Source organism: Pyxicephalus adspersus, chromosome 4, assembly GCF_032062135.1.
Source record: "Pyxicephalus adspersus chromosome 4, UCB_Pads_2.0, whole genome shotgun sequence".
In the NCBI taxonomy this organism is placed as follows: domain Eukaryota; kingdom Metazoa; phylum Chordata; class Amphibia; order Anura; family Pyxicephalidae; genus Pyxicephalus; species Pyxicephalus adspersus.
Window position 1 is genome coordinate 31,712,115 of NC_092861.1, and position 12,417 is coordinate 31,724,531.

At 39.8% G+C, this 12,417-nt stretch overlaps 1 protein-coding gene across 1 annotated transcript in view; it reads left to right on the forward strand.

Annotated features, from left to right (window-relative positions):
• The window catches only part of PER2 (period circadian regulator 2), a 51,704-nt gene extending 43,228 nt beyond the window's left edge, over window positions 1-8,476 (forward strand). The window contains exons 16-22 of the mRNA XM_072410106.1: window positions 378-650; window positions 1,053-1,265; window positions 1,718-2,553; window positions 2,651-2,825; window positions 3,061-3,250; window positions 3,585-3,735; window positions 6,692-8,476. Of these exons, the coding sequence (XP_072266207.1) occupies window positions 378-650; window positions 1,053-1,265; window positions 1,718-2,553; window positions 2,651-2,825; window positions 3,061-3,250; window positions 3,585-3,735; window positions 6,692-6,790 (1,937 nt within the window). The 3' untranslated portion in view covers window positions 6,791-8,476. The remainder of the gene's footprint in view (window positions 1-377; window positions 651-1,052; window positions 1,266-1,717; window positions 2,554-2,650; window positions 2,826-3,060; window positions 3,251-3,584; window positions 3,736-6,691) is intronic.
• Window positions 8,477-12,417: the final 3,941 nt, after the last annotated feature.

Sequence of the window (12,417 nt, forward strand, 5' to 3'; positions counted from 1 at the left end):
AAGCAGAAATCCTGCATGGTGCATCGCATCTAACTGCAGATGCGTGCATCGGGGTGGTGGGGACCCGGGCGGTATTTAAAAGCAGATTACTCCGTAATCTGCTTTTAAATTTCCCGCCCGGCCACGCCCCCCGACGGGGAAGCGCCCCGCCATCACATCGGGATCCTGAGATCGCCGCTGGAGCGCGGGGATAAGGTAAGAGGGACCCTCAAAGGTACCCCGAGTGTGACTCGGGATTACCGCTTTTTGCAATTTTTTCCACCCCGAGTCACACTCGGGAATACCGCTAGGGGGGTTAAAAAGTCTCTGATGGCACAAATGTTGCCAGTTTCTTTCTTTTGCCAGTTCCTGAACACCCTTGTTTGTTTGTTTGCCAGATTCTGCTGCGGGTCATGTAAATAACTCCAAAGTTGGAGTGACAAACTCTTCTCGGGGTCTGCATTCGTTGCTGACTGGTCCTGCCACCACCTGCAAGACTGTACCAGCTACTTTACCACATCCGTCCCTCACTTCCTTGCCTGTTTCCAGTGCTGCCATTACAAAGCTTTCTATGGGTGCTAAGGCAGAGAGTGTGGCATCCTTAACCAGTCATTGCAGTTACAGCAGCACAATTGTACATGTTGGGGACAAGAAGCTGCAGCAAGAAACAGGTAGATAATGTTTATAAAAACTTTTCTGAATACATGGCCTTGTGACTTTCAGTTTACTAATGGTGAATGTTTTCTTCTGCTTCAGTCATGCTCATGCATTAATAAAAATTGGCAATGTAAGATGTTGTTTTTTTATCTTTGGTTGTTTTGAAAACCTCAAAATGAGATTAGCCAACTTTATTTCTAGTCCACTAAACTATGGTCATTGTAATGTTTCTTGGATTTAGATGTGAAAGAGATCAACCTGGTGTAAGTAATTTTATATGTTTATTAATGCTTAAAAATTGTATTTATTTACAATAGTTTGTAGTTATATAGGAACATTCATATTTTCTCTTTCCATGGGCATTGCTTAGCTTGTTGCTCAGCTGAACTGATATGACAACTGTTTTTCATCAATAGAATTAGAGGATGGACCTTCACATTCTGAGGTTCTGCACCCTGCACCAGCTAACACTGATAAAGAGCTATACAAACAGTTGGGACTAACAAAGGAAGTTCTAGTGGCGCACACACAGAAAGAAGAGAATGACTTTCTCAGTGGCTTCATGGATAGCAAGAAGCTGAGTGCCTTCCAGACTAGATGTAATAGCTACATGCATGACCGACAAGGAGGTGAGTGTGTTGCCCATATAACTGACCTTACACAGCCCTTTATAAGTGAGAGATGCAAACCTTCCCTGCAAGTTTTGGGCTTACCATAGTAAAAAAAAAACCTAATCCGAGTAAACTTTTGCTAAGGTTTAATTTCAGTCAGTTGTTGCACAGTTAGATTAGTTAGAATTGCAGTAAACCTCTAAAATAAAAATGAAACCTGGTAGGTCCCTTTATTGCAGAAGAGGCAGGCAATGTCAAAATTTTAAATACAATCACCTGTCATTGCGAGCGCCGCTATCTTCACCTAATCAACTTTTGGTTGTCGAATCTTCAGCCAACATTATTAGGTAGAATGACGTAACACCCATGCATGTGTGTTGGAGTTTGTTCAGTCCCAGTAGCCTCTCCAACAGTGGAAATTGGAGCCATATTCTTTTAACAATAGTTTTTTTTTCTCCCATACACAACAGCATTGCGATCCCATGTTCCTCCAGGAAATGAATCTGCCCTTCGGAGAAGCGGGAAGGCACGGAAGGCTAAAGTAAAACGAGCTCGACCAGAATCATGGGACAGCAGCAGCTCTGGTGTCCCTCAATCCCATCGTCCCCCACTGCCTGGGCTCAATAGTACAGCTTGGTCGCAGTCTGATACATCACATGCCAGCTTTCACCCCCTACCGTATCCTGTATTGCCTGCTTATCCTATGCCTATTTTTCCTCCTCCCCAAATCCCATTGCCAAATGAGAACATTCATAGTGCTCCCTCCACCTCACTCCCTATGCAGCCTTACCCTGCTTCATTGCTTTCCCCCATGGTTGCTCTTGTTCTGCCTAATTATATGTATCCACCTGGCATGACACCCAGCGTTTATCCCGGAGCAGCGCCCCAACATTCATATCCTGTACAGCCATCGTTATATACTCCACAACCAGCAATGACTACAAATAATACATTCCCACTATCACAGCCTACCTTTCCTGTTCCACCACCTGCATGTCCACCAGCACCACATGTTTACCCTGTTCCTCCACCATCTTGTGCCCCTCAGTCTGTTCAGATCCCTTGTTCCGCACAGCCATTCCCATTCCCAGTTCCTCCAAATGAACCAAAGATGAGAGAAGGCTTCTCCCGCTCCTCTACCCCACGAGATCCTCAGTCTCCTCTGTTCCAGTCTCGCTGCAGCTCACCCCTGCAGCTCAATCTTTTGCAGCTGGAAGAGTCCCAAAAGACTGACCGGTCAGAGGGAGGCACAGGTGTTGCTGTAAACAATACATTCATGGCTCAAACCCATGAAGATCCTGAACTGGTAATTAAACCTGCTATTATATAACGCCTATGGCAGGTGTGTGATAGAAAGTTGTTGAAATATGCACTTCATTTCTCTAATTCTTCCATACTTCCAGAAAGCATCATCTCCTGCTGATGCCCACAACAGCGATGCATTGTCCACCGGCAGTGACTTGATGGATATATTGCTACAGGAAGATGCTTCATCTGCAACTTGTTCTGCCTCCTCTGCAGTTTCAGAGTCTCTCACCTCTGGATCTAATGGAAATGGTACATCTGGGAGTCAAACAGGTGGGTTAATTACAACAGTAGGGTTACAGTTCTGCTTAAAATAATTATTCATATACCCTGAGCTATGGCGATCAGGTATCCGCACTAAGTTTGGTATCAATATGGTGGCTCTAGGGGAGCCTGGGGCCTCTAGGTTTTCTTAGGGAGGGGTGAAGCGACCCAGGTTGGAAAAAGAGCGGGACAAAATAATTAACACCCATGTTATCCGGTAATTATCCCGTTGTTTTGGTTGCAGGGAGCAGTCAGACAAGCCGTAGCAGCAAGTACTTTGGCAGCGTAGATTCCTCAGAGAACAATCAAAAAGAGAGGGGGTCATCACTGTCGACTGGTGATTCTGTTATAAAGTATGTCCTGCAAGACCCAATGTGGCTGCTGATGGCAAATGCAGATGAGAAAGTCATGATGACTTACCAAATCCCACTACGGTGAGTGTATACATATCCTAAGCAAGTTTGCAAATTTTTATTTATTAGTTTCTATTTTTAGTTCATTTTTAAATTTGTCTATAATAATAATTTTGTTTTTAACAGTCACCAGAGTTTCCTATAGTTCTGAATCACTACTTAAAAAGTCATTACTGACTTGAAGGGTTTCCGTTTATAGTCTGCATGTAATTATTTATTTCCCCATTCTCCATAATGCCGGAAGGTGGACAAATACTTCAGGGTGGAGAGTGCTTTTGAAAAGATTGCTTGTCACTCTCCTGGAGTCAAAGGGCTCCTCCATGTGTATTAAGACTTGATGTGTTTTGTTTTTTAGTGACATGGATTCGGTCCTGCGAGAGGATAGGAAAAAGCTAAAATCAATGCAGAAATTTCAACCACGCTTTACAGAGGATCAACGAAAAGAGTTGAGAGAAACCCATCCATGGATGCAGAGGGGAGGATTTCCATGGGCAGTAGAGGTTACAGTAAGTATTCATGATTATTCAGCACTTTCTCTTCAAAAATGTTTAATGGGGATCACCTACAAACTTCCAGTTTCACTGCTATCATTGGTTGAAAATACAATAAAGTAAATACAATTTTTTTTTGCAGGGTTGTGATAACCATCTGGGGTGTCATATCTGAAAAAAACTTTTTTTTTTCCTAGAAATTTGGATTAAGTGGGTAGGGGTTAGAATTTATAGCAACTATATTACTTCACTGCAGACAAATCTCCTCAAGATTTGCCCTATTCTTAGTTTCTGTATCCATATTTAAAGGCATTTCCATCACTTCATGTTCTGGAAATTAGTGGAAATTTTCCTATTGGACACTGACATTGATACAAACCTCTTTAAAAAACATAACAAATTATAATTCTTACATGTTAATTATTTTCCAGATATTGAGTTTTTTTAGGGACATTGCAGCAACATTTTTTTCTTCTGTCCATCTTAAAGCAGTTAAAGTAGCCGTCCAGTATGCTTTAAACTCATCGTGTCTTGTATATTTCAATGTTTCAATGATAGAGTAATTACCAAACTCAAAAATGTTTTGTCAGGGTCCAGTTATATCAGGATTAACTAACACATTGTAAATGACATTCATTGTAATGACTTTTTCTGCTGTTGAATTCCATGCACTTTATAGTAATGATGAAAGCATATGGCACTGCCAGGCTTTTTTGCACAGCTGAATTTAAAGTTGTGTAGTTTGTGTCAGATTCTGGACCACAATTAGAATGTAAACAAAGTTCTGCAAGTTAATTCGCTAATCGGATTGTCCTGGGCAGAAGCTATAATTGGCTACAGGATAAGTCTGATCTGGAAATAGCTGGGTCTGTCTGGGACATATTACCTTTTTGGGACATGTTTAGACTGACCTGAGAAAATTAGTGTTCTGGAAAGCCAATGTAAGGTATTTCTGAGTGCATGGTGTACTCACACATGGGCTGGCAGGTGGTGATGGTCCTGTAAACAGAACATGGTCGGATTATCTCCTGTATGATTAGAACGCGCTATACTGTGAAGGGGGATCAGCTAGTTTCTCAGGATCTGAGTAAGGTATTTGAAAGTACTTGGTGTGTTTTTTAAAAGATGAACTTTGTTGTTGTGAAGATCCATCTGTTGTGTTCTGTTTTTTGTGCACATTTCTATGGTGTACAGTGCTGTTCAGAGTTTATAGAGTAAGCACCATCAGTCTGTGCTATAAGCAAGTTTATAGTCTTATGCTCATACCACTATGGGGAGGCAACCGTTTGTTTTTGCTTGTAAGACGGAAGCAGAACACCTCTGAGATATCACTGTAAACACAGGGAGAACATACATAATAATACTTACATTTGAATTTCAGTCATATCATTCTCCTAACCTAAACTGATAACTAGTACAGTGGAGTAGATTTGATCAAGAAATGGTAAAACAAAAATTCCAGTTTATATGTTAACAGTTCAAAGACCAGTCTTATGTTGTAACCACAGAGGTCACATACGATACCAAACTTCAGCAGTTTCAAGGAACAAACAAAGCAACATTTAGCTTTGAATTTATACTAAAACAAAAAGATTACATTAGCTGGACTTTTTTTTTTAATTTTCATTTCCAGCTACTCCTGAAGCACCAATATACATTCAGTAAGCTGAAAACAAAACAAAAAAATTGTAAATGGTAAAGGAACCCAATCTTAGGAGTCTCATGCCTCCTTCTACAGTTTCTCCTTATTTCTGCTTTTGCTGGGCTTTTTATAATATAAGAAAAATCCTTTAAAATATATATAAAGTTTTAGGAGTTGATAATCCTAATTGTAGCTGTGTTCACCCTGAATACCCAATCACAAGAAGATGAAACAAACAGGAATTTGCTGTTTATGTACTGAATGAACCTAAATATCGGGTTTATGGCAACTGGCAAAAGCTGTATTAAGTGTTCTGAATGGCCCTTGAAAAAGGAATTTGTTATTGCAATAAAAAACAGAATTGATAAAATGGGAAGCTGTTAGGTCTGTAATTGCATTTCAGGAGGGGGAAGTAGCACCTCAGCAATACATCATAGTGTTCAGATGTATATACATAAATATGTAGAAACATTCACTGAAGTATTCACCTGCAGATGTAAGGAAGAATATCCCTGATTATTTTATAGACCAGCTGACCTAAATTAGTTTGATGGAAAACGTCCTTTCAGCAATAAAATAGTATGACATGTACAATTGGTACACCAGCCTCTTGGTAATTTATTGTTACTAAAAATGACCACCAATCTACAGTGTTACTAATTCTGTAAGGCCAATTTATATTACTACAATACAATAAACACAAGTTACCAGGCTCATTATTGTGTTAGGCAGCATATTCTTTTAAATTGGCAGCCACACACACATATTGCTCTATGTATCATTTCTGGTATTGCCCTGCATTGCCAAAAAATAAAATGTTACCTAAAGGTATTGTTTGCTGTGTGGAGAATGCCCCAGAAATCTCATTTCCTGCTTTCATAATTGACCCACTGCTTTTTACTAAAGTCTTACTGATCCAGATTTCAGTTCAAATTTTGGTGAAAGTAAAATAATTTAGCATATACCTTCCATTTAGGAATCAAGAACCTGCTGACCCAAAAAAGCAGAGTATGAATCTGCAGAGCTCCAGGCAATTTATAGGTTACCTATATGGAGTTTTATTTTCCTCTACAAAAATGTAGATACATGGTAAATTGGCAAAGGGTCACATGTGGCCCACAATACGGCATGTTGACATGCACACCAAGAAGTAGTATCTATCCAAGGAGGGAATTGCAGGCTTATGTGATATCTATAGTACATGTGCCTCATTCTGTATTTCTCTAACAAATGCCAGCAAGCTGTTTTTCCAGATATTACTTTGTGTGTCTTTCATAATAATTGTAGACTTCTTACCATAAGAATAACTTGTATTATGTTTTCTTCCAGGGTTGTGTTTTGTGCAAGGAGAAGGGTGCAGATTGTTCAGAGTACACGGAGACCATGCAGGAGTTGGAGCTCAGTGATATCATGGAATCGTGTGACTGATGCTGGATGTCATGTCTGCTCGTCACAGCTGCCACTCATAAGATCTCCCACTAGGCTAAGAAGTTACAGCATTACTACTATTCCATGGACTCTTTCCTTGGGGTCATTTTAAACCCTGAACTAACCTTGGTTCTAGTATTTTTATTATGTTTTCAGTATACAAAAAATACTGAAATCTGATGTGCTGTACAGTCTTATTTATTAAAACACATGAAGGATATTTCTATCTTCTCATCTACTCTCCTCAAGCTGAAGACAAACACTGGATCACTTGTGCAGAACTGGAAAAAATGAATCTGTAAATGCCCAGTAGACATAGACCTGTTTTATGATCATGTACAAGCTGCTTTCTAACACACCTATTTTTAAATGTTTGATAATTCTAGCCTTTGTATGCTTTTTGGAAACAAAATGCTATCTTTGAGCAATGCAGTCTTTGGAACAGGTTTTATGAAGTTTGTTTTTCTATTCATTCATATATTTATTCCTTCAACCTGCTACCTTACTTGCCTACTCCCATACCAGCATTGGATGTAATCATCACTACAATCCTAACAGCTTACTATTGTAATATTTTACAACCACTATTATATAAATATCAGCCAGAGCCATTGTCATCCTTTCTGGGTAGTAAAAAAACAAAAAAACAAATCACGTTTGTGCTCTAAAGTTACTGAACAGGACAGTCTGTTAGCTTCCTTGTAAATTTAAGCAATGCAAGCTTCAGGCTTTCCTATTTCTGAATAGAACACCATATAAATGCTTTCTAGATACTGAGTGGAGCATCCAGTATGTAATTAGCAGTTAATAAATGGGGAATCTTCTACATCCTTTATGAGGTATTGAACAGAGCATCGTCTACAGACTTTCCAAGGACTGAACACCAGCTATATGCTTTCCCGGATACGGAGTGGAGCTCCCTATACGTGATTACCCACTAATGAATGGAGTACTTTCTGGGTATTTAAAAGTTATTGAATGAAACACCATAAGCAGACTTTCACATATATAGACCTTTTATTAGAATATGCAGTTCCTATGTTGAGTAATGGATTGGTACTCTGCACAGATTTCTACACCTTTTAATGCCAATGCTGCAATGCTGTGTCTTAGCTGCGTGGTCCTAGGTTAGTATAAAGACTTTTTCATTATATGAAGGGGCTAGGCTCTCAGATGAGGTTGGATTCAGTGCACCTTATTTACTATACAACACCTACAAAGGGCACCTCATCTTCCTAGCTGCCTGTCCCTACACCCAAAGACTGTATGTGTAAAGTACAGACCACTGTGCCTGTCTGTAAATCATGTACATTGATAGAGTATAAGTGTGTATTATATGCAGAAATTCAGAGAAAGTATCATTGTAGCAGGGTGAATATACAGCACTGCAGTGTGGAAACATGAATGGAGAGATGTGACAAATACTAGTTTATTGCATACACCGGGTGTCTTCCACCACGACCACTGATGTGTATGAGAGATATAAGCAATGTCTGTCTAAGGATGTACACAGATGTAGCTTGGGATCTGCCTCAATATATTCTAACACCATTGACTGTTACTTTCCAGCAACACGTGACCAAATCCTACACTGTCATTTGTTATATTCTGTTTGTCCTTGTTATTATGTCTTGTCTGTTGTCACTTGGTAGAGCAATGCCAGTAAAATATCTTTCTATTTTTTAACTCTGTGTCCTAAATCTTTGTGCAAAAATTAATGCAATCATATTTACATTTATTGAAACGTCTTCTGCAGGTCACAAAGGGGAACTCTGCAAAAAGATGTATGTGATATTTTCACAAGCATTGGGTGTTGAAAATAAACCTCAGCTGACCTATCCTTGTACTAATGCTAGCTGACTGGTTCCCATGCTGGTGCTTTAGTCCTTTTTGAGATGAAATGGAGAACAAAATGAAATTGGAGACAGGTAAAAAGTTTCACATTCTTTCTTTTTATAGGCACAAGTTTCCTTCAAAAGCGAATTGGTCAGGATACATACAGCTTTGCCAATAATGAGGGTGAGTGGAGCATTTTTCCAGTTTGTGGGTGTCATTTTTTTGGGCATTTATAGACATCGTAACAGTGTCCAAACACTGCAGGCTGAGTTTTCTTTACAGCCCATTAAGAAAGAAAGCCCAAAATGTCCTGATGTGTACAATAAACATGGTAATAAATAGGATTTTCAAACATCAATCAGACAACAGTCTGTGTACACCAAAGGAAAACTTTCATTGGAGAAACAAGCTGATTTTCTAACTTCTCATTTTCCTATTACTCCATTCTTGGTTGATCACCCTGTGGCTTAACACTGAGTCACTGACCTACAACAACTCAGATAATCCAGATAAGGATTTAGTTTTTTGGATGTCCTTGACGCTAGAGAGTCGACATAGGAGCCAGACAACTTACCGTACATTTTCCATATTACCCCTGGCAAAAGATTCTTAAAAAGTGTGGGCAGCCTTGGCTGTCCTCCACTCATTTCAGATTGGAGCCAAAGCCTTATCGTACAGCGTTTATATTTTGTGTAGCCCCCCTTTAAACAGGTGTGGGTGAGCCATAGGTAGCAGTGTATAGTCTGCAAGGTTTCCAGCTCTACAATGTACATTTCCAGGTTTGGGTTAACAAAATGTAATTTTCAGGGAAGTGATTCAAAAACACAAATTGTAAATTGTCAGTATGACCAGGAGAGGGTGCTGCACCTCTTATACAGATATAAATTGTGTTTACTCTTGTCTATGAATTTCCTGGGTCCTATGCCTATTTTGAAATAGTGTTGAATTGAACACTGTGCCATTCCTATGGTGTATTTGGGGTGCTATTACCAAATAATGAAAATCCAGCATGCCCTGTATGATGTGTTCATGTACACGTTTCTGCAACTCATTTAAGTTAACGAGCCATTAGAGCTAGAGCAGAATTTATAACAAACCCTAAACAGTATGGAATAAACACAGAAAAAAAGTCTATACCATCAGATCCCATAGTCTATTCAGAGCATCTGCTTTAATTGCAACTTTGTTTATTGAATAGTAACTGGTGCATTGGCTCATTTGGCCCCAAGCAATTAATTTACCTGTAGTTTACCTGTCTTACACATCAGTCTGAGAGCTGTGTGCATTGGTATGACTTTCAGCCCACAGAGGGCGCTACGTGTTTGTAGAGAATGGCTGCACACACCTTGTACATCAGGTTTGCCCAAACCTGTGCCCAAGTGAGATATGGGATATTCAGAGACGGTGATACAATTAGTCAGTGTGTGTAAACTGTTGGTTTTAACAATCCCTGATCTAGATATATGGTAGCTTACAGATAAGGCAGGCATAATATGTGATGTGTTTATAGTGTGTTTTATATACAAAGCATTTGTACCCAGACTATGGACACTGAACTATTTACACATTCCAAACAATCAGTGTAATATGCTTAGCAGAAAGCATCCCTGATCCCCTATTTTTGAGGGGTCACAGTCTGCTGCACTTCAAAATCTAAAGAAATCACATTAGCTTGTATTGATGAAGTGTGCTCTACCCTGACACTAGATCAGCCTTCTCTTTTTGGTCTTGGAAAGTGCTAAAAAAAAACCTTTTGTAGCATTCTCTGAATTCGTCCTGTATAGCACCCATCCTACACCAGGTTTCCTGGTACCTAGGGTTCCTCCACAGGTTCTTAGTGGTTTCTCCAGCTGCAGCTGATTAAGCTACCCTGTGATGGTGCCAGCGTAGTTTCAGAGAGTACTCGCCTGGAGGACACTAAACATCTTTTTAACTGTATGCAAGGTGGCATGCTGACCACACTTATAAAGGGGGGGGGGGGCATTATTTCAATTGGCCTCTGGGGAAAGATTTTTACCACTGACCCCCAATAAGCTGGTTTTAGCAGGGGTTTCAATACCAATAACATTTTAGGAGGGAAAATTGGGTAAAGTCCTTTCTATGAACAGTGTTACCACTGACACTGCCGAGTTACTCCTCAAACATTTATTAGACTAAATATTTATTTATTTTTTAAATTTGGGATCATGCAAATGTTAACAGATCATGCGACTTCTATTCCTAAGTAGATGTGGATATTAAAGACAATATGCAACCATGTAAGCTGTTTGGTGACAATACAAATATACTGTATATCGGTAAGTCATAAGTCAAACATTTCTATTATCTTCTCAGTTTCTAAACTTGGTTTTGTTTTCCACCACTGACAATTGTTCCCTATTTATGTGTAAGCATAAAGTTTACTGTAATGGGTGTCGGATTTTCTTGGTACCAGCTAATATATTGTCACCAGCATCGGCATGTCTCCATGTCATTCAATTGTAATGCTTTTCCCATACAGGCCATTTGACCCCCAGTAGTCCCTGCAGTGGAAGTTGTCAGTATCTGAAAGGCATTAGCAATGCAGACACACTTTGCAGTACTCTAAGTTTCTGGATCAACAATGCAGCCTGATGTCAGATGTCTGTGTCCTGTGTCACTTGAAGGACATATGCTGTGGTCTCCAGCAGATGTGGGCTCTTGTTTGAGACAGGGGTAGCATGAAATGTAGTCACAGCACAACAGATACTCTGCCCCTTCCCATCGCCAGGAAGATTGAACCCATAAACTGCAATACACTTCTCATTGATTCCCAGGAGTATTCATAATTATTACAGTGAGAGGAAAGGGGAAATAATGTATAGAACAGTTAGGTCCATAAATATTTGGACAGAGACAACTTTTTTCTAATTTTGGTTCTGTACATTACCACAATTAATTTTAAATGAAACAACTCAGATACAGTTGAACTGCAGACTTTCAGCTTTAATTCAGTGGGTTGAACAAAAAGATTGCATAAAAATGTGAGGAACTAAAGCCTTTTTTTTTACACTATCACTTAATTTCAGGGGCTCAAAAGTAATTGGACAAATTAAAAAGCAGAAAATAAAATGTTCATTTCTAATACTTGGTTGAAATCCCTTTGCTGGCAATGACGTAGGCTGACTTCAGTATTACACTCCACATTGCCCTCCCCTACATGTTACCTCCGTCATACTCTTTGCACTCATCTCCTGCACAGACTGCCTTCAGTCATACACTCCATAATCTTCCCCTATAAATTCTACCCCAATCACAGTCTTCACACTTCTCTCCAGCACATACTGCCCAATGTTATACCCTCTGTACTCCCTACCTGGGAGTAACTCTTACTGTATTATACTCCATGAGCCCCTCCAGACTGCTTCCAGTCTTTCTTTCCATACTCCTCTCCTCTACATTGTACCTTTATCATACTCTTTGCACTCCTCTCCTGCACAGATTGCTGTCAGCCATACATTTCAGATTCCTCCCCTATAAATAGTACCGAAATATTAGTCTTCACACCTCTCCAGCACATACTGCCCAATTTTATGCCCCCTGTACTCCCTACGGGATGTAACTTTTACTATATTATTCCCCACACCCCTTCTGCATTGATTTGCTTTAGTCTAGTACACTCCCTTGTAGTAACCCTATCATACTTCTTTTTTGCACACAGTGGCTGAAGTCATACACCCTGTACTCTCCTGCATACTGCCCCTCACCCAATGGGCCTGATTTATTAAAGCTATCCAATGCTGCAGAGGATACACTTTCATCAGTGAAGCCGG